Consider the following 22,453-nt stretch of genomic DNA (forward strand, 5'->3'; position numbering starts at 1 on the left):
TATGTATACACATATATATTAATATATATGTGTATATATATGTATATATGTATACACACATATATATATGAATATATATCTGTATATATATACGTACACTAAATACTACTATCAAGTTACAACTTTGCTTCTTTAAAAATGTGTATCACTTATCATGTTTCAGCCTACAATTTATCTGCTTTTCATAGCAGAAGAGTTATTTGCTCCTTGCACTGCTTGAAGGGGTCAAGTTACTAGAATTATCAAGAGAAATCCTCCCTCTGTTTGAAATTAACTGGATGTGGATATCAGTTGGCTGAACAAAAGGAATGTCTGATTATGCTCTAAGCACTGAAGATACATTGCACATCTGGGAAGCTTTCTTCTCATTACTTAACATGTTGCTTGGTTACCTCATCAAACTTGTCAACTGTGAGGAAACCCATCTCATGAAGAAAAAATAAACCTATAAAGCTAACTCCACTGGGACTGAAATGGGAGAAAAGCTTTTTATTTATGCTTATTTCTGAAGTTTCAGCTCAAAACTAAGTTGCTGTGTTCACACCCCAGATATGAAAAAAATATAATTGCACAGACCATTCTCAAAGAATTGTGCCATGCCCCATAGTGGAGTGCTCTTCTGACCCTCGGTGTGACAAACATTCTGTGTGTTCAAAAGTTGCCAGGACCTTGGCTAAGGCTTCATGCAAATCCCTTACAATCAATTCTTCACTTTTCTGTAGGCCACAGGTACTAAGTTAGAAGGCCAACAGACAGAGAAAAGGTTTGGCACAATCAAATGCTTCCCATTCCATGAAACCCAAAAATCTTGAGAAGCCTGGACTTTAACAGTTCACTGTCATTTGGAGACAACACAGAGTCAGGCAGGTTTGACACTGGAAAATGGCTTTCCCAATCATTTCTCCTGTGGTTGTGGTAGACCTGTCCTTGGGTGTGCTCTTCTTATGAGATTACACCTCCATTTTCCACAGGCTGTGCAGAATTCAGAAAACCTCAGTTGCGGGGCGTAAAAAAAGATGACATGATGATAATGATAATAAAGATGATGATGATGATGATAATTAGTAGTAGTAGTAGTAGTTCCACCAAAACACTAACAAAAAAACCAACCAACCAACCAACCAACCAACCCTCTCCAAACTAAAACCACCAACAAAAGAATCCCCCACGCAAAGAAAGAAGAGCTTTGCCCGGGAAGCCGCCAGCTCCCTCTGGGCCGTGTTGCACCAGCGCTGCAGCACCTCTCCCTCTGCCCATACGACCCCTCCGACCCTCCCCAGCCATCAGCCGGCAGCAGCGTGCGCTTCTCCCGGTACCGCCCGGCGCAGCCACTCCCGCGCGGTCCCTCCATCCGTGCCGGTGCCGCGGTGCCGGTGCCGGTCCGGGCGGGCCGGGCCGGGCCGGGGCGGGGTCCGCAGCGCGCACGGTGCCGCCCCCGGCGGGCAGACGGGCGCGGCGGCGTCACGCGGCGGTGCCGCCCCCCGCTCCCGGCGGCCGCCCCCGCCCGCTGCCGCCGCCGCCGCCGCCGCCGCCGCGCACCCGCAGCAGCGCCCGCTCCGCTCCGCTCGGCTCCGCTCGATCGGCGAGCGGCAGAGGCAGCCCCGCAGCCGCGCCCGGCCCGGCCCGGCCCCGGCCCCGCGGCCCCCGCGCAGGTAAAGGCGCGCCCGCAGCGCGGGCGGAGCGGCGCCGCGGAGGACCAGCCCTGCTCCGCCGCGGCGGAGCCGGTGGTGGTGGTGGTGGTGGTGGCGGCGGCGGAGCGAGAGGCTGGTGGGTTTGCGTGCGGCGTTGTGGAGAGGTGGATGGCGAGGAGAGGAGATGGTGGAGCGGAGGTGTAAGTTAAAGGTTGGATGCGGTGATTTATTGCCCCTTGCCGAGGCGGGGGGGAGGAGGGGAGAGGGGGTCTGCGAGACTTGAGCGATAAAATCAATCTGCTGCATGTTCTCCCTGGCGTGAGGTGCCGTGGTGAAACGCGGAGCCGGGGCAGCGATGGGATATCGCAATATTGTTGTTCTTTATCGGCGGCGGTCTGAAAGAGACGAGGGGCTTGTGCGGGAAGTGCATTGATAATTTGGGACGTTTTCTATTGTGTGTCAGAAGAAAGAGGGCACTCGGCTTCTTCTATATGTGTTTGAAACTGTTTAGGTTCCTGCTGATGGTGTGCATTTTTGAAGGGGTAGAAATTATATCATAAGCATATTGAAATAAAGACATCTGCAGACTGGAAGGGGAGCAAAATCGATGATTCCAGCCGCTTTGGAAAGAATTTGATTCTAGAAATTACGTAGAAATGAAAGGAAAAGATTAATGATGCTGTTAAGTCTGCTTTTGAATTAGAGCGCTTCTCCCTTTGGCTGCAGCAAGGTTGTTTTTCAGATCCTTTTATTTCATCCAGTAATTTGTGAACTCTGGTCTTCCCCGCACCCAGAGACAATGCACTGTATTTCATACAATAAGGATTCTGCCAAGGATTGTGCATGCCAACCGACCTGGCATTTATTAAGGATTTATTGACCTATGGGTGTCTCTCTCTCTCTCTTTTTCTAATTTGAAAAGGCTCAATCGGGGCACCTGTGACTAAATCATAATTTTTGAAGAATAAAAAATGGTTGTAAAGGGGTGGGAGAAGCACATGAATTCACTGGCGAGGTTCTGAATGCAATAGCTACATTTATATCCGTTTGTGCCTATTTCTCGCTACATATGTGCGTGTTCATGGATACATTGCTGGGAGGGACGCCTGGTGCTTAAGAGCCATTTGAGATAGATAGATGCATAGATAGATATATATCAATAAATTGTCATCTTCAGAGAATGAAAGTGTCCCTCTGCCTTGGAAATGACTAGACAAGACTGTGCTGTTTATTGGCAATGTGTGAATTACACCGGCAGTAATAAATAAGCAATTGTTTGCTGGGCTATTTTTTCCTTGGGTTTTTCTCCTTTCTTTTACAGTTTTTCCACCTCTCTGTCTTTTCGTATTTCCTTTTTTTTTTTTTTTCCCTCTTTTTTTTTCCTTCTTTTTCCTTTCTCTTCCCCCCTCTCGCCGCCGCTGCTGTGTGTGTGTGTGTGAGTGAGTGAGGGGGCAGGCAGGCGCTGCAGCCAGCGGCAGGCAGCGGGCAGGGATAGGGATGCTCTCGAGGTGGGATCCCCGCGCGGCTCTCTCCGCGGACACCTGTAGGGATCGCTCTGGCACGCACGGCGGCCGCGCACACACGCGCGCACACACTCACACTCGCACCGCGTCCTTGCCTGGCTCCCCCACCCTCCTCCCCACCCCTGGCAGACACCACGGGCTCCCGGCACCCTCCCGCTCCCGCGCCCCTCGCACGGAGGCGCAAACCCCTTCCCTTCCTTCGCCCCGCTCCGCCCGCAGCCGCGGCGCCCGCCCCGCGCACCTTGCGCCCCTCTCCCCTCCCCGCCGCGCCTCCCGCATTCCCTCCCCACCGACCCTTCCCCCGGGGGCCAGCCCAGTCCCTGTAACCCCCGTGAACACACACACACACACACACACACACACACACACACACACCCCCCGTCTCCTCAAACCTCCCCTTTCCCCCACTCATCACCCCTCGCACACAGCCCCCTCCCTCCGTGTCATTGTCCCCGGGCACGCACGCCGTGTCTCACACCGCCAGCCAGCACCCGGCTCCCCGCACCCCCCACCCACCCCAAACCCTCTCCATCACCGCCTCCTTCCCCTCCGCCGCAGCGGGGCCCCGCGGCCGCCCGCACATCCCCTGCCCGCACTGGATGTCCCCCCCGGGCTCCCCCCGAAGCGCGGCCCCCCGTGCCCGCCCCGGAGCGCGGCCGCCCGGGCTCCCCTCGGGCTCCCCCCGGAGCGCAGCCCCCGGCGGGTCGCTCCGCTCCGGTCGGGGCGGGCGCGGGCAGCGGCGCCGCCGCCCCGTCGGGCCGCGCAGGGCGGAGCTGTTCCGGGTGCTGAAGCGGGAGCGGCCGCTCGGCGCCGTGCCGCAAGCCAGCGGCGCCCCAGCCCGCGGGCACCGCCGCGCCCCGGAGGGCCCTTTGGGGAGCGGGGAGAGGATGCGGGGGCTCCCGGAAAATGCCTCGGCTGGTAGCGGCGTTGCCAGAGGTGGCTCCTGCCGAGGGGCAGGGAGGGCGTGGGGAAAACCTGGGGTCTGCCTGATGCTGGTGGGCACGCCTGGTTTCTGCCCGCGAAGTTTGGGGGGGTTTCTTCCCTTCTCCCTTTTGCTGCTCTTGCCCATCTCACGTGTGGCAAATAATAAAAATAATCGTGTTGACATTTAGAGGAATGAAATTAAATATAGAGAGAGTAGGAGGTGACTTAGCAGCTCTGAACGTGTCAGGTGCAGGCAGCTGAGGTGTGTGCCTGTTTTTAAAACATTTCTCCCTGGCAGGGTCATCTCTGCCTCCTCTCCCCACACACGCATGCACACACACACACACACACACACACACACACACACACACCCCAGCCTAGAAGAGGGCTTGGCAGCAGCTCTGGCCATGCTATTGTGCCTGCCTAAGTGCTGCTGGCAAAGAAATGTAAGGGAGGGGAAGGGGAAGCGATGAGTGAGGGAGGTGTTGGAGATCCTCTCCTCCATCAGGAGAGATCTGCTAATACACAGCTTCCAGAAAAGATACAGCAGCTCTGGGGCAGAAAAGCAGCCTCTCCACTGAAACATTTTGGATGTAGAGACCTCTTCAGAGGATAAGGGTGAACTGTGGAATATATATAATTTGAAAACAGAGGAGCTATTCTCTCCTTGTTCCCTTAAATAAGGGCAGCTGAGTAAATATACATAAAATACTGCAACCAATTTCAGAGGACTAACACCTGGGATTAGCTGATCTGCATTGTGAATAATGTCAACATCAGAGCTGGCTTGAATTGGATTTTCCCTGCTATAGCAGAAAATATCAGCCCCAGAGGAAACCAGGTAGCAGAAAAAAGAAAATGTTTTCAAAAACATTAAAAAAAAATATTCAAAAAGCTATTTAAGAAACTATTGCAGTTCTTGCTCTCCCCAGGAAAAATAAACCAGTAGGTGTGCCATGTGTGGTGGAGCTTGTCAGTTCCTGCTGGGAGCTTTATTTTTTTGACCTGTATTAGAAACAACCAGAACTGGGCTTGGTAGCATTATCTGTATGACTAGGAGCTTGTAGCTTCACAGGTGATGGTGTTTTCAAAAATAAATTAAAATAAAATATATTGACCAATAGACACCATCTTTTCAGTTTAACGTTGTTCTTGTAAGAATAAAATGCACTACTGAAATATTTGAAAGTTTTGGAAAGGTAAGTAGTTTACATTTAGATTATACCATAAAAATGTAATCTAGTATGAACATATATGTTGAGATTTGTGTTTAGCGCTGCAACCCATTTCAATTTCTCAGTAACTTGAAAATTACAGCAGCATTTTCCTAATGCCCAACACCAGTCAAAATGAAAAAATAATCACAAACATTCACTATTGATCAACTTTGTGATTCAACATGTTATTAGTTGTCATTTCTTATTATTCTGTTTCAATTCCTTGCAGATTGGAAACAAAAACAATAAAGGAAAATCACCCCCCTGGATCTTAGCCTTGGCCTTTTTCAAGCAAAGAGAAGAGGAACTGCCAGGCTTTGCATGTCAAGTGGCCACTTGGCTGTTTGACAGCTTCTGGGTTTCAACCCCGTTGGGATTGAGGCAGCTCAAGCAACCACGAGCGATGAGTCCTGTCGTCTGCTGACGCTGCTCCAGCACCATGGCAGACAGGCTGTGATATGACAAGAGGATCCATCCTAGGGAGGCAGTGTTGGGATCCATAATTGGCTTCCTGGGAAACTACAGCTGGTGGAGAGGATGTAAAAAGAGGCGCGCATGTGCCAGGATATTGCTACAGCCTTGCCGAGCTGGTGGATCCACTTGGAGGAGAGTTTTGCCACTGATCTTGGTTTTTTTCCCGGTTTGGTAATGTTGGCTTTGGGGAAAATTTCTGCTGACTCACCCACCCCTGGACACCTTTTGCAGAGCGTGGCCGGCCAGTGAAGAGACCCAACGGCGCCTTACTCCGACTGCGGGTCCCCTCCGGTGGCCCCTGGCACCATCTTGTGCCCAACCCCATCCCGTGGGGCAGCTGCAGCCCCCCGCCCCGGGGAGTCTCCCACAGTGACCCCCGCACCCGGGGCGGGGGTGAGCGTGCCCAAAGTTTCCAGCGCGGCCTGCGCCCGGCAAGATTTTACCCTGTCTGCCGCCGGGGCCCCGGTGCCGCCCCCCGCCAGCCCTGCCGCCCCGCTCACCCGCCCCAGGCCGCGCAGGATGGGGGCGGTGCTGGTGCGGCGCGGGGGCTGCCTGCTGCTCTGGCTGGCCCTACTGCTGGGCTGCTGGGCTGAGCTGGGCAGCGGGCTGGAGTTCCCAGGTGCGGAGGGCCAGTGGACCCGCTTCCCCAAGTGGAACGCCTGCTGCGAGAGCGAAATGAGCTTCAACATGAAGACGCGCAGCTCCAGCGGGCTGGTGCTCTACTTTGATGACGAGGGTTTCTGTGACTTCCTGGAGCTCATCCTCACCCAGGGAGGGCGGCTACAGCTCAGCTTCTCCATCTTCTGCGCCGAGCCCGCCACCCTGCTCTCGGACACGGCGGTCAACGACAACCGCTGGCACGCCGTTGTCATCCGCCGCCACTTCAAGAACACGACGCTGATCATTGACCGAGCAGAGGCCAAGTGGGTGGAGGTGAAGTCCAAACGGCGGGACATGACTGTCTTCAGCGGGCTCTTCCTAGGAGGGCTCCCGCCGGAGCTGCGGTCGGCGACGCTAAAGCTGACGCTCTCCTCCGTCAAGGACCGGGAGCCATTCAAGGGCTGGATAACAGACGTGCGGGTGAACTATACGCAGGCGTCGCCGCTGGAGAGCCAGGAGGTGCGGCTGGATGATGAGCAGAGCCGGCTGTGCGCCAGGGACGACGTCTGCCTCAATGGGGGCGTCTGCTCGGTGCTCAACGACCAGGCCGTCTGCGACTGCTCCCAAACGGGCTTCCGAGGGAAGGACTGCAGTGAAGGTAAGGGGCCATCTCAGCTCGCCCCATCGCCCCCCTCCCCATCGCTCCGTGGAGGGGACGGGTCAGAGGCTAGGCCTGCATGAAGTTTCATCTGTATGAGTGGATCTTCCTCCCTCCCCTCCCTTCCCACTATGTCCCCGGCTCCCCTCTTCCCCACCTTCTCCTCCATGTCTTCCATGTGTCTCTGTGGCCAACCATGGTGCCATCACTCTTCTGTTCTCTGCAAGGATGGGTGAGAGGAGGAAGAGGATGTTATCTGAGCATCTTCCTGTGATTTCGGGTTGTTTTGGGTAAAGGAGAGATGGGTGCTGGGTACCAGGTGTCACCCAGATGGCAGAGGGTGGCTAGAACCACGCTCGCTGGGAGCTGAGGGAGGGAACGTGCATGCCTATGACAAGCAGCTGGTGGTAATTAGTTTGGGGAGCAGGGAAATTGATGCTGGGCATAATTTAACTGGATTAAGTGCAAAGGTGACCTGGGCTTGGTTTTGTAGGGTAGAGGAGACCCAGAGTCCACTTTGTATTTGCCTCTGCTGTGTCATTGAAATAAAATCAGTGATTTATTTGTGAATTCCTTAAATTGTGGCTGGGGAGGAAGGGGATTAAACAGAGGATTATGTTTTTACATGAATGCGAAGGGTACTGCTTTGCAACATATTCAGCAATTCACCATGCCAGTTAGACAGGGAGAACACAAAAGGGCAAGGGGGAAGTACATACTCCAAGACCACAAAATGACTGAGTAGTTTTACCAAGGAAGAGGGAATCTAGAAAAACAGCAGTTTCCTTAATCTCATCTACAAATAAATCACTGGGTAAAATATGATTCATATTCAGTCCCCATTATTTTTGGCAAATGGAAAGAATGTGAACGTTTTCTTTGCAGATGCATGCAGGACTCTTGTTTTTATTATTTTGTTAGTAAATGTACCATTGCTTGCAGCTCCTTAGGCATAGAAATTATGTATGTTGTGTACCTAGAGCAGGACGTGAAGGTGTATAAATGAAATAAGAGTAAATGTATCAAGGGAAAATATTATCATGTCAAAATTGAAGAGCAATGACCTAAGTTTAAAATGTAAAAGGTAAATATGAATAAGATATTATCAAGGCCAAATTAACATCTTCACTGAGTGGCTGCATGACATTTATGGCTGAATAATTTGCCTTTAGCATTTCTATCAGATTTCACACATTATAAGAAAGAAAACATCATTTGTGACTGTGCTTTATTATGTAACACCTTCTGTCCTTAGTGTCAATACTCAAAATGCTACAGTCATTCTGCATCCTGTTTACTTTATCAGCTGTTTATCTCTCATCTGCCATTTGTGAAAAATTCAAACCAAATTAACACTTTAAATAATTTTGTATAGGAGCAAATAATACTTTCAGAAAATTAGTCATTTGTAGTTTCAATTGCACCCATTCCTAGAAACTGAAATATCTTTTCTATTAGGTAAACCCTCTCAATTGATTTAGTATTTGGTTGTCAATTTTTAATATATGATACTACATAATATATAGGTACAATATTGAGTTGTCTTAGCATCTCTGAGTTAGGCCCTATTATAAAGAAAAAGAAAATTATGAGGTGTAACAGCTTTGTTAAAGCAATAATGGTATTTTAAATACTATTAATATTATTTTACATTTATATGCCCTTTACACTGAAACATAGTTTATTTATTTGAAGTTATTTTGCATATGTAATACTTATGTGAAAGAGTTCATGTGATTGCATGTAGTATCAGTCAGATAAATTATTGCCTTTACATAATAATAGGTTCAGTGGCTATTTTTAAGGAACATTTTTACGTTTAGATAAAATTTTAGAGAAATACATGCACATATTTATATTTAGTGAAAATTGTATGGAATTTTTAAGATAATACTCAAAATAACATTTAGAATCCCCTTCAAATTAAGGTAAAATGCTGACTTCATGAAAGTGCTAGTGATTTTACAGTAGGCGTCAGTGGCATCAAGATTCTCCTCACATGTCCCTTGACTACTAAGAAGCCTTATAAAATAATAGCAAAGCTTATAATTTTAACAGAAAGTATTCAGATTCTGATTTCATTTGAAACAGGATGCAACGTTTGCCCTGACAGCAACATAAATGGAACTACATTGCAGTTTATACCTGTTAATTGAGAGAAGGTAGCAGCTGACACTTCCATCAGTCAAGTTTTGATGAAGGGATTCGAAGTTACTCATATGTGCCAGCAAAGATATTGAACTGTTGTAAATTATTTAATATTCTAAGAAACAGAAAAGGCAGAAGGATGAGTAAAGCCTTTGTATCTGCCAAGAAAGAAACCTTGGCTTGTGTTCTTTAGTTTTTGTAGCCAACATAGACATTAAGCTGTTGAACTTTGATCTTTTGTTCCCAGAATGTGTAAATTTCCCACAAGCCTTAGAAAGACATTGCCATTGCTAGAGGATCATCTCAGGCTGCAATTATCTGCAGGGGTCTTTTGGGTTTTCACTCATACCCTTGTTTTGGTTTTTGTTTAAAAATGGTTTTAGGTAGGAAGACCCCCCCAACTTTCCATTTTTATCTGAAATTGTAGCCACATGTCCTAGTTGATACCTTTTCTTTAAAGGTGAAAGATGGTGATTAAATTCTTTCTCCTTGGATTTTTTAACAATATATAATTTTTTTTTTTGCCTTGGATTTGTTGTTTTTCTATATCTCTGCAGTCTGTTAAAACACAGATTTCCTCAGTGTAATGAGGAGTGTAGGAATTAATACCAACAACAACAAAGAAAACCTTTTCAAAATTTTCTACCCTGATTGCACATTTAGGAATTAAAAAGTAATAAATTTAGAGTCAACGTTTCAATTCTTAAGATGCCATTTTAAATACAAATTTAGTCATTTTCAGGAGAAAATCTGGTGGGTTTTTTTCCCCAGATTTTCATCTTTGAAAAGGTTATTAATGATCCCTGAAGTAATTTTTTTTTTTGTAAGAATGAAGTTCAACCAAGTTTTGGGTTGGATTTTTTTGTTCTGTTGGGTTTTTTCTTTTTTTCTTTTTTTTAACAAAAAAATAGTAATTTAAATTATTTTCAGTAATATAATAATATAAATTATAGTAATATAAATTATTTCTAGTAGGCTTAACTGGTTTTATACCTGTCTAAATCAGGAGTAGCTTCATTTATGTTTTATGAACTACACCACTGGGAGAACAGGGCAAGTTAGGAAGGAACCATTCAGTCATTCCTTTTGTTCCAGTAGGATCTAAGTTCTCTTCAGTGGGAGAATTGGCATAAATCAGAGAAAAAGGACTGGAATTCTGCTTAAGTGTCAAGGATGTGCAGTCCATAGCAAAGAAAAATATGATCTCTAGCAGTTCTCTGGCTGATAGGCCCATGAATAAAAACAGTACAAGAGCCTTCTAAAAGATAAAATCTCTGCTTTGTACTGAAAAAGGCAAGTGTATATTAGTCCACATAATAATAGTGATTCAGTAGAAGGAAAAAATACACAAAATTATAATGAATTTTATTAGGAATAAGAGTAGCATTGAAATAGACCCTGACTGCAATGTCAGTTTTCTGTTAAGTTTTTGACATACAATTCAACCTTCTATTAGGTGAAAATTACAATATTTCCTGAAATTACTCAAATTGTTATGGCTTGATCCTATGATAGGGAGAGATTTTTATTAAAAATATATACTTTAAAGTCAAATTTTTAGTGCATTAAGTCAAGTTCCTAGAAGGTAAGGAGAATACATTATTCATAACAGTGAACCTCCATATTCTTCTTGTAATTTTTCTCCTTAGGTTAAAATGTCAAAACAAAAAAACACCTCTCTATTTTGCCTATTAAATGACTAAAATAGTGACCTTCTGACTTCAGACCAAAAAAAAAAAAGTATTATTTTCCTTTCATCCTAATTTATATAAAAAATGCCTTGTCCAGTGTCCTGTCTGAGAAAGCAAGCAGGCAGTTCTAAAAGAGGTAGGAAAATCCACAGGTGCATTGAGTTGGGGAAAGTTTCTCACTGATGCTAGCTTCTTGTCACTCCATGCCTTTCTGCTTTTCTATATCTCTAGTGGCTTGGAAAAGTTGCAGACAGGATCCTTTATCGTTTTAAAATATAGCTTCCCTACTTACCTCAATATTAGCATCTATCCAGGCAATTGCTCTGTGAATTCAAACTATTCCTAACATGTATTTTAGCTGTTCCACTGAGTTTCTGGTTTGTGAGAAAAATGTTCAGGCAGCTGTTCACTGTAAGAGATACTCTTCCTTGTCAGATATTCAGAAGTTGATGCCAGCTATGTTTTGAACTGTGAAAGTTATTTTTGAGGAAGTCAGTTCCAGATGTCTCAGCCTAGCCAGCACTTAGATTTGTTTGTTTGGGTTCTGAATATACTGCATCAGTCTTTGTTGTATTTCATTTCGCATGTTTACTTTTTTAAAAGCCATCCAATATTTATACCTCTTTGAAATTTTTGATATTTTAATCCATTTTGTTCTCTTTATGTCTTGAATGAAACATTTGAACTTCTTTTGGCATTAATTATCTATTGCAAGTTGTGTGTTTGAGTGAGATGATGTTGAACTCGTTGCCAATAGTCATTCTTAACAGAGTAGTCACCATGGTCTTTTTTCCTCTTGAATCCTAGCTAAATCTACTTTGGACTATTAAATACTGTGAACAAAACTTGCCTTTTTGATTTACACTTCAGAAATCTACACGATCTGTATTTCTTCTTCATGCTGAATTTCTTGTCAGTGCCGGTGGCCACTGGGGTGATGTTGGATTAGAGGGAAGGCTAGAAATGCACCAGTAGATTGCACTGAGGTTCTGTATATGTACAAATCATGCAAATAATTTAACATTCATTATTTCACTTTATTTAATATTTTGAAATGGTGACTTCGTTGTCAGAGTACAATCTTGAGAGCAGATAGTCAAGCAATCAAAAAGTCATTCAGAACTGTTACATCTGTTACATTCACATTTGGTCATATAAAAACCCAATCCTTATGTCAGTTTAAAGGGGAGTTTTGTGTCATTTTCCTAATGAAATTTGATATAGTATTTTGTTTGCCAGGATTCAGTATCATAGGATATTGATTTCAATATCTGCCTCATGTAAAATCACAGGAATTGAAATACTGTTTCACTGCCAATTAGGAGTTGGCAGTCTGTTTTATATTATCTTCTGAGAAGGTTTCTTGTTGAGTATTACTAATCCTTTCAAAATGATGATATTCAAATGCTTGTAGCCTAGATCTTGGTACTACAAGTAAATAAAATTTAATTAGTGAGGTTGTTGCTTCCCTTTGGACCTAGTTGAGGTGCTGGGTCCTTGTTAAATTTAAATCTATATTGTGAATTATAGACAGCTAATATGCTAGAATCTAGCACCATAGGACCTTGTGTCAGATTGGTCATATTCATTCAGAATTTAAAAATAATAGATATTAAAATTGTCTGTGTTTTGATGTAATTGCACTTCAGGGCTTGCAGGCATTTTGGACCAAATGTACTTGCTCTTTGGCTTTCTGTGAGTCTTTTAACAATGCTAGCCATAGCTTTGTGGGATTTTACCCCTTCATCATTACTGACCTGATGGACAGGAATGGGGGAAAAGGCTGACAATTAAAAATGAGCTCCTGATAGAAATAGTTTTATGTAGAGGCTAACATTAACATATGCAGCTTGGAGGGTTGATGCATCTTTTAATAAACATATAAAAATTGGTTGGTAACTTAAAAGAGAAAGCTTCATCCACCTCTTGGTGAATTTAATATGATGTTTTACCTACCAGAAAGCTTGGTGTTCCTTGTAGAAAGCATGAAACCATACTAGTTTCTGGAAAAATGCTGTGTCCAGTTTGTTGTGTTGTAGTTGAAACTTGTGTACCTTCATAAACATGATATTCCAGAATAGTGAAGGACATTCTGAGGTGTTCAATATCTCTGTGAACCTGAGGACTAAATTGTAGAGACCAAATATACTTCTTTCAATGGTTAGGGTGTAACAGACATACCTTTAATTGTGGTGTTATGTATAGAATTGACTAACAAAGTCAGTACTTTGCTGCCTTTATTTAGTTCTGTGCTGAGCTGGGATCATAATTTAATCTTTTACAAAGGATGTGCACTTTCATGAATGGCAGTTTCTCCTTCTGTACCGTGGTGATGGTATCTGAGTGTATCACAAGCACTTCACCAGCCTGGATTATATGGTTGTGTATGCAGAACTCAGTTTTTCAGCTCAAGTGTTCTTCTGCCAAGCTAAGTAGTTGTATGTGGTGAGTTCATGCAAATGTGTTGCCATTCTCCTGGATCTCAGAGTAGAATCAGTAGGATCAATAAGTGCTTCAATGAACAAAACATCTGCAGTAACTAATGAAGCAATGAAGTAGGAAAACCCATACGCTTTGATAGGACATTACTTTCTCAGCGACCCCGGCGAGTTCACACCACTTTTTCAGTTTGCCTTCTGTAAAGTGAAACTACTCCATACAGGAGCTTTTAGTAGGATCTTTTTTCCTGGTCATCAGATACTTGAAAGATCAGAATTTCTATTAGGGACGTAGGAGAGGAAGTCAAGACCTGAAGCTCCCTTTACTATTGTGCAATCACTTTAGTCTACAGGACTGATAATTGTTAGCTGGCTTTGAAATTGCAGGCCTTCCTGCCTCTCCATAGCTGAGTGTTCAGAATAGTGTGGTTTTCTTGCTTTTTTGTCTGTTCATGTCTGCCATTGTTCTGACTAGACACTGGAAATTATGTCGCTTGTCACCTGCCAGCCACTTCTCCTTTGACAATTCAGCTCTTCTGATGGTCACGAAAGTTCTTCGTAACACCCGTATAAAAGTCTTCCTTATTACTGTAAAAGGATCTAGGTTTTAATGTCTGAGCAGAGTGAAGAACTCTTGCTCCTAGTCAAAAACGACATAATTTTTTTAGCTTCATTCTCTTCCATTTTCAATGAAAAATCTGAGGGTGAATGTAGGAACACAGTTTATGGTAATTGGGAGTGGGGCTGTGGCTGAGCCTCATCCCTAATGGGTTACAGCTGTGAAAAGCAGGTGATCAGCATTGAAAGCAACGAGACATGGAGTGCTGAGGTGACCAATCACCAAAGGGAACAGACGGCACACAGGTGCAATGCATAAACCATGAGGGATATAAAAGGTTGAGCTAAAGAACAAGAAGGGCAGATGCTTGCAGCCTTCTGAAGTGCTATGATGTTTTTCCTGTATGGGCAGACACCTGAAGCCTTCTGGTGAGGTAAGGTGTTACTCTGTATGGGGAAACGCTTAAAACCTTCTAAAATGGCATGGTGACACTGTGTGCTGTGGCTGGCTGGACTGCAACATGTGCTGGGACAGGTGAAAGTGAGAGGTGGCCTCAGTTCTGCCTTCCTTGAGATTGTCAAGAAATGAGACAGAAGTAGCTGGCAGCTATAGAACAGGATTCTGTGATGAGATTTTAGATTTCTTTAGTGCTATAGAGTGTATTAGGCGCCTACAATTACTCAGTTATGTCCTAATAAGCAGCAGATTTGGCACCTTTTAGATATCTGAAGAAAATGTGTTCTGTTTTCATCTTCCACTGGAGTCAATTTGAAGTCCCATTGACTCAAGTTTGGAATTAGGGCAAACCTAATAACCTGCTGATTCTGAACTTATTATTCAAGTAGGAATATGAAAACAGAGAGAACTAGGGCAAATTAAATAACCTGCTGATTCTGCCTGTAGTATTCATCTGGGAATGTCTATAGAGAAAATACTTTTCATGAATTCTGATATTTATTGCCATGATCATCTTCACTATAATTATTCATTAACTTAATATGTGCCTTATGAACCATGCTGGAAGAGTGAAGTTATATGACTAATTTTGTCTTAAATGTAAGACTCTCTGTGATTTGAGGGAAAACTTGATTTCCCAAACAAATGGATGGTGCAGAATCACATTTGCAGTTGCTGCCACTACAAACTATGAGACAGTGGATTTTGCCTATGTAAGTGTAACACCTCAAAAATGCTACACAGGTGTGCAAGTCACAGATTCCTTTCAGGCTGTGGCACATTGCTCAAAGTCTTGAAATGAGAACATCTGACTTTTTGATTTTTGTCTAGAGAAAGAACTTTGCATTGCTTAAAGGCAGAGAAACTTGATCGATTCTTCCCCCCATGCTGTCTTTTTATGATTAAGTGAATGTGTACAGCCATTAAGGAGGTCGCTGGCATTACCCTATGCACCTGAAATGTGTATCACAGTTCCCAAATTTCTGAATTACAACTCAATTTCCGTGGCAGAATGACCTTCTTGTTCATCTTCTTTCTCTTTCGTGCTTTTTAGCTTTGACAAAAAACATTTAAAAATGACATTTTTTTCAGAGGAGGTATTTCTATCAAGAAAAGATGCCTTGAGAAAGATTGCATATATGTAATATAAATTCTTTTTTTTGAATGAGTGTATAGAAAATGACAGAATTAGTGACTAGACATGGAGTGAAGATCTGTATCTCAATACTGTAATTTTCTTTATTATCTTGATTCTTCTTTGTTTCCAAAGGTAACAACAGGAGTCTTCACACACCTGTCAGCATTTGTACAATAGGTGTCTAGGGCACAGCCACAATGAATACCTTTAGAATGAATTACAGCCTTGTGATGTAAAGATTATATTAGTTGTTAATAAAAATGGGAGAATAGGGCCCTAATGCTAGGAAAAAAGTGCTCTTCAGCCTTGAAGATGTTATCTTCCCTGATTCTGAATCATGCAAGTGTGACACAAGTGGTATAAAAAAAACTTGGATTCCACTGGTTGTTGCGCAGCAACAGGCTTACATTTTACATTTCAAAAATTTGTACATTTTGTGTTTGTAAAACCAGACTCTTGAGCTTGGAAGGTCCAGGGCCAGGAGTCAGAGAGGCAGGTGAGACACAGGAGCTCCTTCCCAGGCTGCACACACTGCTGTGTTTAACACAGTGATCCTCAGTGATTTCAGTCTGCTGGGGTGGACTGGTGCTTCACATGACATCCTGCCTTAGGAAAGCAGTGGAATTTCTACAGGAGGTTTCCAGGAATGTTGGTCCTGACAGAGAGATTACTAGTGTTGTGCATTTTGAATTAGCTTTTTTTTTCCTCCCATTTTTTCTTATCAGAGCAGAGACAGGTGAAAATAGAACTTAGAAACCCACAGATGTAAGTCAATTGGTTCTTAAGACTATTGTGGGGTGATATAGGAAAGATTTGTAAACATATTTTTTAAGAACAGATCAGTTCCTTTCTTCTACACCCCTTCTCAGATGAATGTTGCTCAACTTCCCAGGAGCTGGTACTCTGTATTTTTTTTCTCCTGTGATATTGCAGAAAAATAATTTCTGTAACATTATTGCATTGCAAAGAACCTGGAAGGGTTTTTTTAAGAATATATAGTTTTTCAGAGATAAATTATGGACTATCATTCAACATTAACAAAATATTTGTTTGGTTTAGTTGAACATTTACTAAAGAATTCTGATATAGATCTCACATTCTTACATAAAACATTCCTGACTTAAGTATTATGAGAAAAACATCAGAATCTTCCTGGTAGTTCACCAGAAGAAAATATATTCAAATCACATTTTCTTTGTTGGCCCAAATCTCCACTCCTTTTCTGTGAACACTGTATCGGTTATAGTAGTTTCCAGGAATTTCATTGGGGTTTTTTTTGTCACTGTTCTCCATCCAAAATACTTGAAGGAGCAGCTAGGATTGAAGTTAGCCTTGAATTTGTTTTTTTTTTTTTTTTTTTTTTCTCTGTAGCAGTTAAACAACTGAGTCCTGAATTACAGGAAGTTGTACAGTAATAATAAACAGTACAACACAGGTTTTGTTTTCTACATTACAAATTTCAAAATTCAAGATGTTACGGAATATGGATGAGGTTTGAAGTTCTGAGAGAACTGTTTCCTATTCAAGTTTTTATAACAAAGAAAATTCTTGTGACAAAAAGTTCAAGTGATAGAAGTTTTGACCTCCTATTCTTGCAAATCCACTGACAACCACAATTCATGTTGGCATCCGGAGGTTTTACCTATTGTTTTAGCACTGGCTGGATCCCATTCTCCTTTTTTAAATATCATTTGGGTCTTTAAATAAGTAAAGACCCAAAAAATTACCTTTTTTGCACATTATAAATACCTACACCATCCAAGTTTGCTGTTCAGGCACATCTTACCCATTGTGATACCATGAGTCATCCTGGTGGATTTTGTAAATCTTAAACCATGAAAACATCCAAGTGATGCAAGGGGAAAAAAACTCCTTCCAATTTCTACCCTATATAAAAAAAAAAAATACAAACAGAAACATTCATTGCACTCTGAGTTAATGGCACAGTGGGAATTCAGAAGCAGAGCTACCTTCAGTGAGTGGTGGCTTTCATTTTTTTTTCTTTCTTGTGTTTAAGCATGGAATTTGTCTCTTCATTTAATTCACATTTGCATTAAAAATAACAAAAAGCAGTCAGTGATGCTGTATCTATTGTGATCGAGGTACCTCAAATTCAAAAGCATGCCTCTAAGAGCTTAGAAGTATGTAGTTATTTTGATTTTGCACTTTAAGTTGGGCTCATTGCTGCTTTCATAGTGAGATGGGTACAGGTTTTGATGTTACTCAGCTTTGCTCTTCCATAACTTCCTCATCAGAAATCTAAAAAACTTTACATGAGTGTGTCTGAGCTCTCAGTGACTTACACTAAGCTTTCAGTCATTAGAGAATGCAGAAAGAGATGCTAAGTTTGATTAATCAAAGGAATTGGAAGAGAAAAATATTCTTACAAATCATATATATTGTTCTGTACAATATTTCTAAAATATTTTGCTTTTGTAGATTTTTCACATTCTGTAGTCGTTCTGTCAATTGATGTAATTAAATTACTTATTGTAGTGCTCTTTTCTGTGTAGATTAGAATTGATGTCTCTTGAAGTTGATTTGGCTGTTTAGCCATTGTAAAATAAGAGCTAAGTCAGAATCAGGTCCTCTGATTAGGAAAAAGAAGAATCTTTCAACTGCATTAATATTAAAACACCCTGAAATGTCAAGAAATAAACAGGCTTAATCTTGCCCTCTACTATATAATGCTACTTTGCAATCTTTATAGAAATCCCCTTTTGCATTCAGATGTATAGAGAGATCTTGTCAGCTCAAAAGTGACTGGTGGGAAGCTTTGCCTGCTTGTCTCTCACTCCTGTAGGTTGCAACAACTACTTTTTTCCACTCTTCAGTTTTTCTCTTTTGTAGGAGCATGGTAAGAACTTGCAATGCCATTTTTCCTTACAAAATTATGAACTAATGGCTAAGAAAGTGTAATATTTTAACCCCACTCTGACCCCCACTGAGCAGAATACCTATTCTGTATTAAAATTCTTGCCCTTTAAAGTACTGTCAAGTATTTTTGTCATCTATGTGTTTGAGTCAATCTTTGCACTCCCTTGGTTACACTTAGACACACATTCAGAGCACAGGCTTTTAAATCCCAGCTCAGTATGGGCAGTTTGCATCTTCTCCAACCAGCCTGAGTCCTCAGTGTCAGTCTAACAGTGATGAATGTACTGCGCTCAAAACTTATGCTCAGAGAATTTTATAAAATAAGCACTATAGCACTTAGAAGCTATGAACTGTCAGGACAAAATATGCTATGCACTTTTAATTTCATCTGTTTCTGGGTATCCATTATGAAGTAGTTTTTAATTACATGATCATATATGACTTTATCATTGAGCTTTCTGCCTCCTCTGTGCCTTCAGTGCATAGCCTGGATAATAAGTTCTTCAATATTTGGTTTTCTATTTGCTGTTCTGTTTGTAGCCCTGAGCCTTATTCATTGTCCATATTAAAATCATTTCTGTGAAGAGAAATCAGTAATATTTCCCAGGCTTTTCGGAGGTTTTCATAGATACAACACCTGAGCTGCTGTGCAAATATTGAGAATTGCACAATGCCTATGCAAGATGCTCTCATTCACAGTGGAGAACTGAGGCAAGAGAGACTGCAGGTGAAAACATTCCCTGAGTGCCCATCTGAAGTTTTTTCCGAGTACTTCACAGATAACATCACGCACTCCAAGCCTCCACTGGCACTTGAAAGCACAGCTGGCTCTGTGTTCTGGGATTTCCATCACAGTGCTCTCTCCGAACAAATATTCAGAGCAACATTAGGAATGGCCACCCAGAAAATGCCTGTCTCGGAAAACCTGACCAAAATCATGTTGAATTTTTAGGAGAGACGGGACTAGAGTAGATTTCTTTGTTCAGCTCTCCTTGTTCTGAGGTACACCCCACTCCTTTCCAGCGAGGGCAGATGCTCTGCTCACTGGCACAGCAGCTTTCTGTGGTACTCAGTCATTACTTCTGGCTAAGAATAGTCCTCTGTGTGCAGATCAAGTGAGGGAAGCTCTGGAGAGAATTACATTAAACTGTGTAATTAAAGGCTGTATCCTACCCTATATGAATAAAGTAGATGGATCTCAGTTACGTAAGAAGCCTTATGTCTCAAAGCTGCTATTTTTGACTTTGCAACCTAAAGAACATTCTTTTAAGATAGTAAAATAGGCAGTGAGTAATTTTTTTTTCTTAAGTTTTTAAGACTCTTCTCCCACACAGACATCCCATTGTGTTTTCTGTACTTGAATGAGGAAGCTGCCTTTCTGCAGGGCCCATTCCAGCAGGGAATTTGCTGAGGGACTGATGCTTATTCCCTGCTCCAAACCTGAGTGGCTGGACCTAGCACAGGTTAGAGAGTTTTGAATGACAGGGGGGACCTGCTGAGGCTGAAGTTAAAGGGCTTTGAGGAATTTAGTGGTAAAACTCAAGACATCTCCACTAATGCTTTGCAGCATGCACGTTTTAGGAAACATTTGCAATTTGAGCAAATTCTGATTGGTTTTCAAAGGGTTGGCAAAAGGCTTACACCCAAAAGTCAAGTTACTCCTGCCCAAATGGTTTTTACATGTCTGCTTCAAAATAAGACTGAAGTCAAAAGGAATCAGAATGGAAATGAAACTTACTCCGAGTTCCCTTGGGGATATACTGCTGCTAACATAAATGTCAGATTTTCAGTTGAGATATTTGGGTCTTTTTTACTAAATCAAATACAGTCTTTTAAGATTGAAAAAAAGAAGACTTCCTTACTTTACTGGGTCACTCTATTTCCAGTAATTACTGTAATCAACGTTCCTCCATGGTAAATGTGTCTTTTAAAGAAAAAAATTTTAAAAGCCACATGAAAGTCTTATGCAAAATTGTTTCAATACATTTCAGAACCATTTTCCCAAGGAAATGAGTTTAAGACTAAAATATAGACATAGTATTTGCATGTCTGCTTATCAGTGTTGCCATTTTTTTAATGGCCTAAAAATATTTCTTAAACCTGCAAAAGTTTTATATAAGGACTAGTATAGCCATAATAAAGTATTCTGTACACAAGAGCCAAAAATGAAGTATTAATCTTTGACGTGACCGGACAACATTTTTAAGACACTTCTGCCTTTATACATGCCACATTTATAAATGTTCCAGGGCCTTTGACACACCTTTGGTATTTTTCCTCCTTATTTAGAGATTGTTACTTTCTCTACTTGCAGAACTAGATGCCTTTCTTTCCCTGTGTGTTAAAAAACTATAAAGGTTAAAAATATTTATTTTCCCTTTTCCTTTCCATGCTTTATCTTGTATCCACTATGTAGTAGTTTTCTGGAAAGAATAAAAATAAGGAGCTTTTAGGGCAGGAGGTGAAGACAGAATAAAGTCACAGTCAAATTCCTACTAAATTTCTTTCTTATCACTTAATTCACAGATGGTCCCACTGTATTTGGCTGGATTATTTATATGAATAATTTTATCCCCTTAATCCCCAGTATAATTTAATGTATGTATTATTATGCTGCAGATAACCAGCCTTATTTTAATAGTACAATATGGCTGTTTACAAGCATGATTATCTTATATGTTACCTCATGGTATTTTAATCATCCAGTGACATTTTCAGGAATGTTAAATGTTATTACTCCCACTGATTTAAATGGGACTAAGCGTGTTAGAATGAATGAAAAGTTTTTTAAAATAAAAAAGTTCAATAATCAAAAAAGAACTTAAATTTTGGTTTAAGAAGAATCAGATACAAGCTAAACTGCAGAATCATAGAGGACCAATAAAAGTATTTACAGTTTTAGAGAAAGTTATCCATCTTTTTACATATTATAAATACTGTGCCTAGTATGTAGTCTAATTAGATTCATCTTTAGAAATGCCTTTTTTAATGAATAAAGGCCTTAAGCTCAGATGTCTGTATGCATATAAATTTTCTTCAGGCTCAATGTATGTGTCATTTACCACCTTCCTGTTACATTTTCTGTGAAAGAAATCCAGTGCTGTTTCTTTAGGAAAGCTTAAATTCTACAGCAAAATAGTACCAGTCAGAAATCAGAGTCCTATGTAACATCCCTAAAGGCTGTTTTTTGCTAAGCAGTGAAGGGAGTATAATTTAATACACTATGATTTTACTGTCATTTAAAATATGTCCCCAGCTCAGTAAAGTGCTCTGCAAACTTCATGTTTTTCTTTTTGAAACATGGTAGAAATATACCAAGAGTGAAAGAAAAGTTTAGTGAACTAAGGGGACCATAGAATATCAACAAAAATGTATTGGCATTCCATCATCATTACATCTACTATCTACACTGCTCAGACTTCTCAGATTTATGTGATTGCAACATTCATGCAGTTCATAAAATGGCTAAAAACTATGCTCAGTTTAATACATTTATAGAGAGCAAATTGTCCTAAATGTGATTTTACAAAGGCGCTTAAATTGAAAAAAAAAAATCAAAAAATTGAAATTAAATAATTAAAGGCAATACTTTCCTTATTAACCAGAGGCTATTTAACAACTGTTAATATGTTTAATGTGTTAAAACCTGTTAACAGTTTTTTTTTTTTAACTGTTAATTTTACAAAAGTTAATGTTAACTATTTTACAATTGATAATGTGCCATGTCTGGGATCTATAACAGTAAGATTAAAAATTAGTGTTTTTTGCCCTTTCAGCTACAGGAGAAGTGGACGTGTGACTCTTACATTTCTTTGAATTTCTGTCTATATAGATGTGATTTCCTGCAAGCACTAAATATTGTCATTGTTCTGGCCAGAACAAAAAATATATAAGGATTTATTAGAGATATTAGGAAAGCTTTTAGTGATTTGGAAAATGTTTTCTCTCTTTTAAAGGTGTTTTCAAAGTATTTAAGGTAAAATTTGTCTCTCAATAAGCCTGGTAGATTCACTGTACTATGTCTCAATGAAAATTGTCTTCTGTGAGTCAGTAGCATCACTTTTAAATCAAATCTTGGGAAACCTCTTTGTAATGAAGTTTTTGTAGCTGTCAAAAATA

The 22,453-nt window shown here is 41.6% G+C and overlaps 1 protein-coding gene across 33 annotated transcripts in view; it reads left to right on the top strand.

The window, feature by feature from the left end:
• Nucleotides 1-1,589: 1,589 nt before the first annotated feature.
• The window catches only part of NRXN1 (neurexin 1), a 675,546-nt gene continuing 654,682 nt past the window's right edge, over nucleotides 1,590-22,453 (top strand). For 17 of the 33 annotated variants that reach the window (XM_030946726.1, XM_030946733.1, XM_030946739.1 and 14 more), the window contains exon 1: nucleotides 6,289-7,027. In XM_030946726.1, the coding sequence (XP_030802586.1) occupies nucleotides 6,289-7,027 (739 nt within the window). Of the gene's footprint in view, nucleotides 1,653-1,695; nucleotides 1,843-5,524; nucleotides 7,028-22,453 lie in introns of those variants that run through there. The other 16 variants (XM_030946729.1, XM_030946748.1, XM_030946751.1 and 13 more) reach the window with 3 other exon arrangements.

The sequence above is a fragment of the Camarhynchus parvulus genome, chromosome 3 (assembly GCF_901933205.1).
Source record: "Camarhynchus parvulus chromosome 3, STF_HiC, whole genome shotgun sequence".
NCBI classification, from domain to species: Eukaryota; Metazoa; Chordata; class Aves; order Passeriformes; family Thraupidae; genus Camarhynchus; species Camarhynchus parvulus.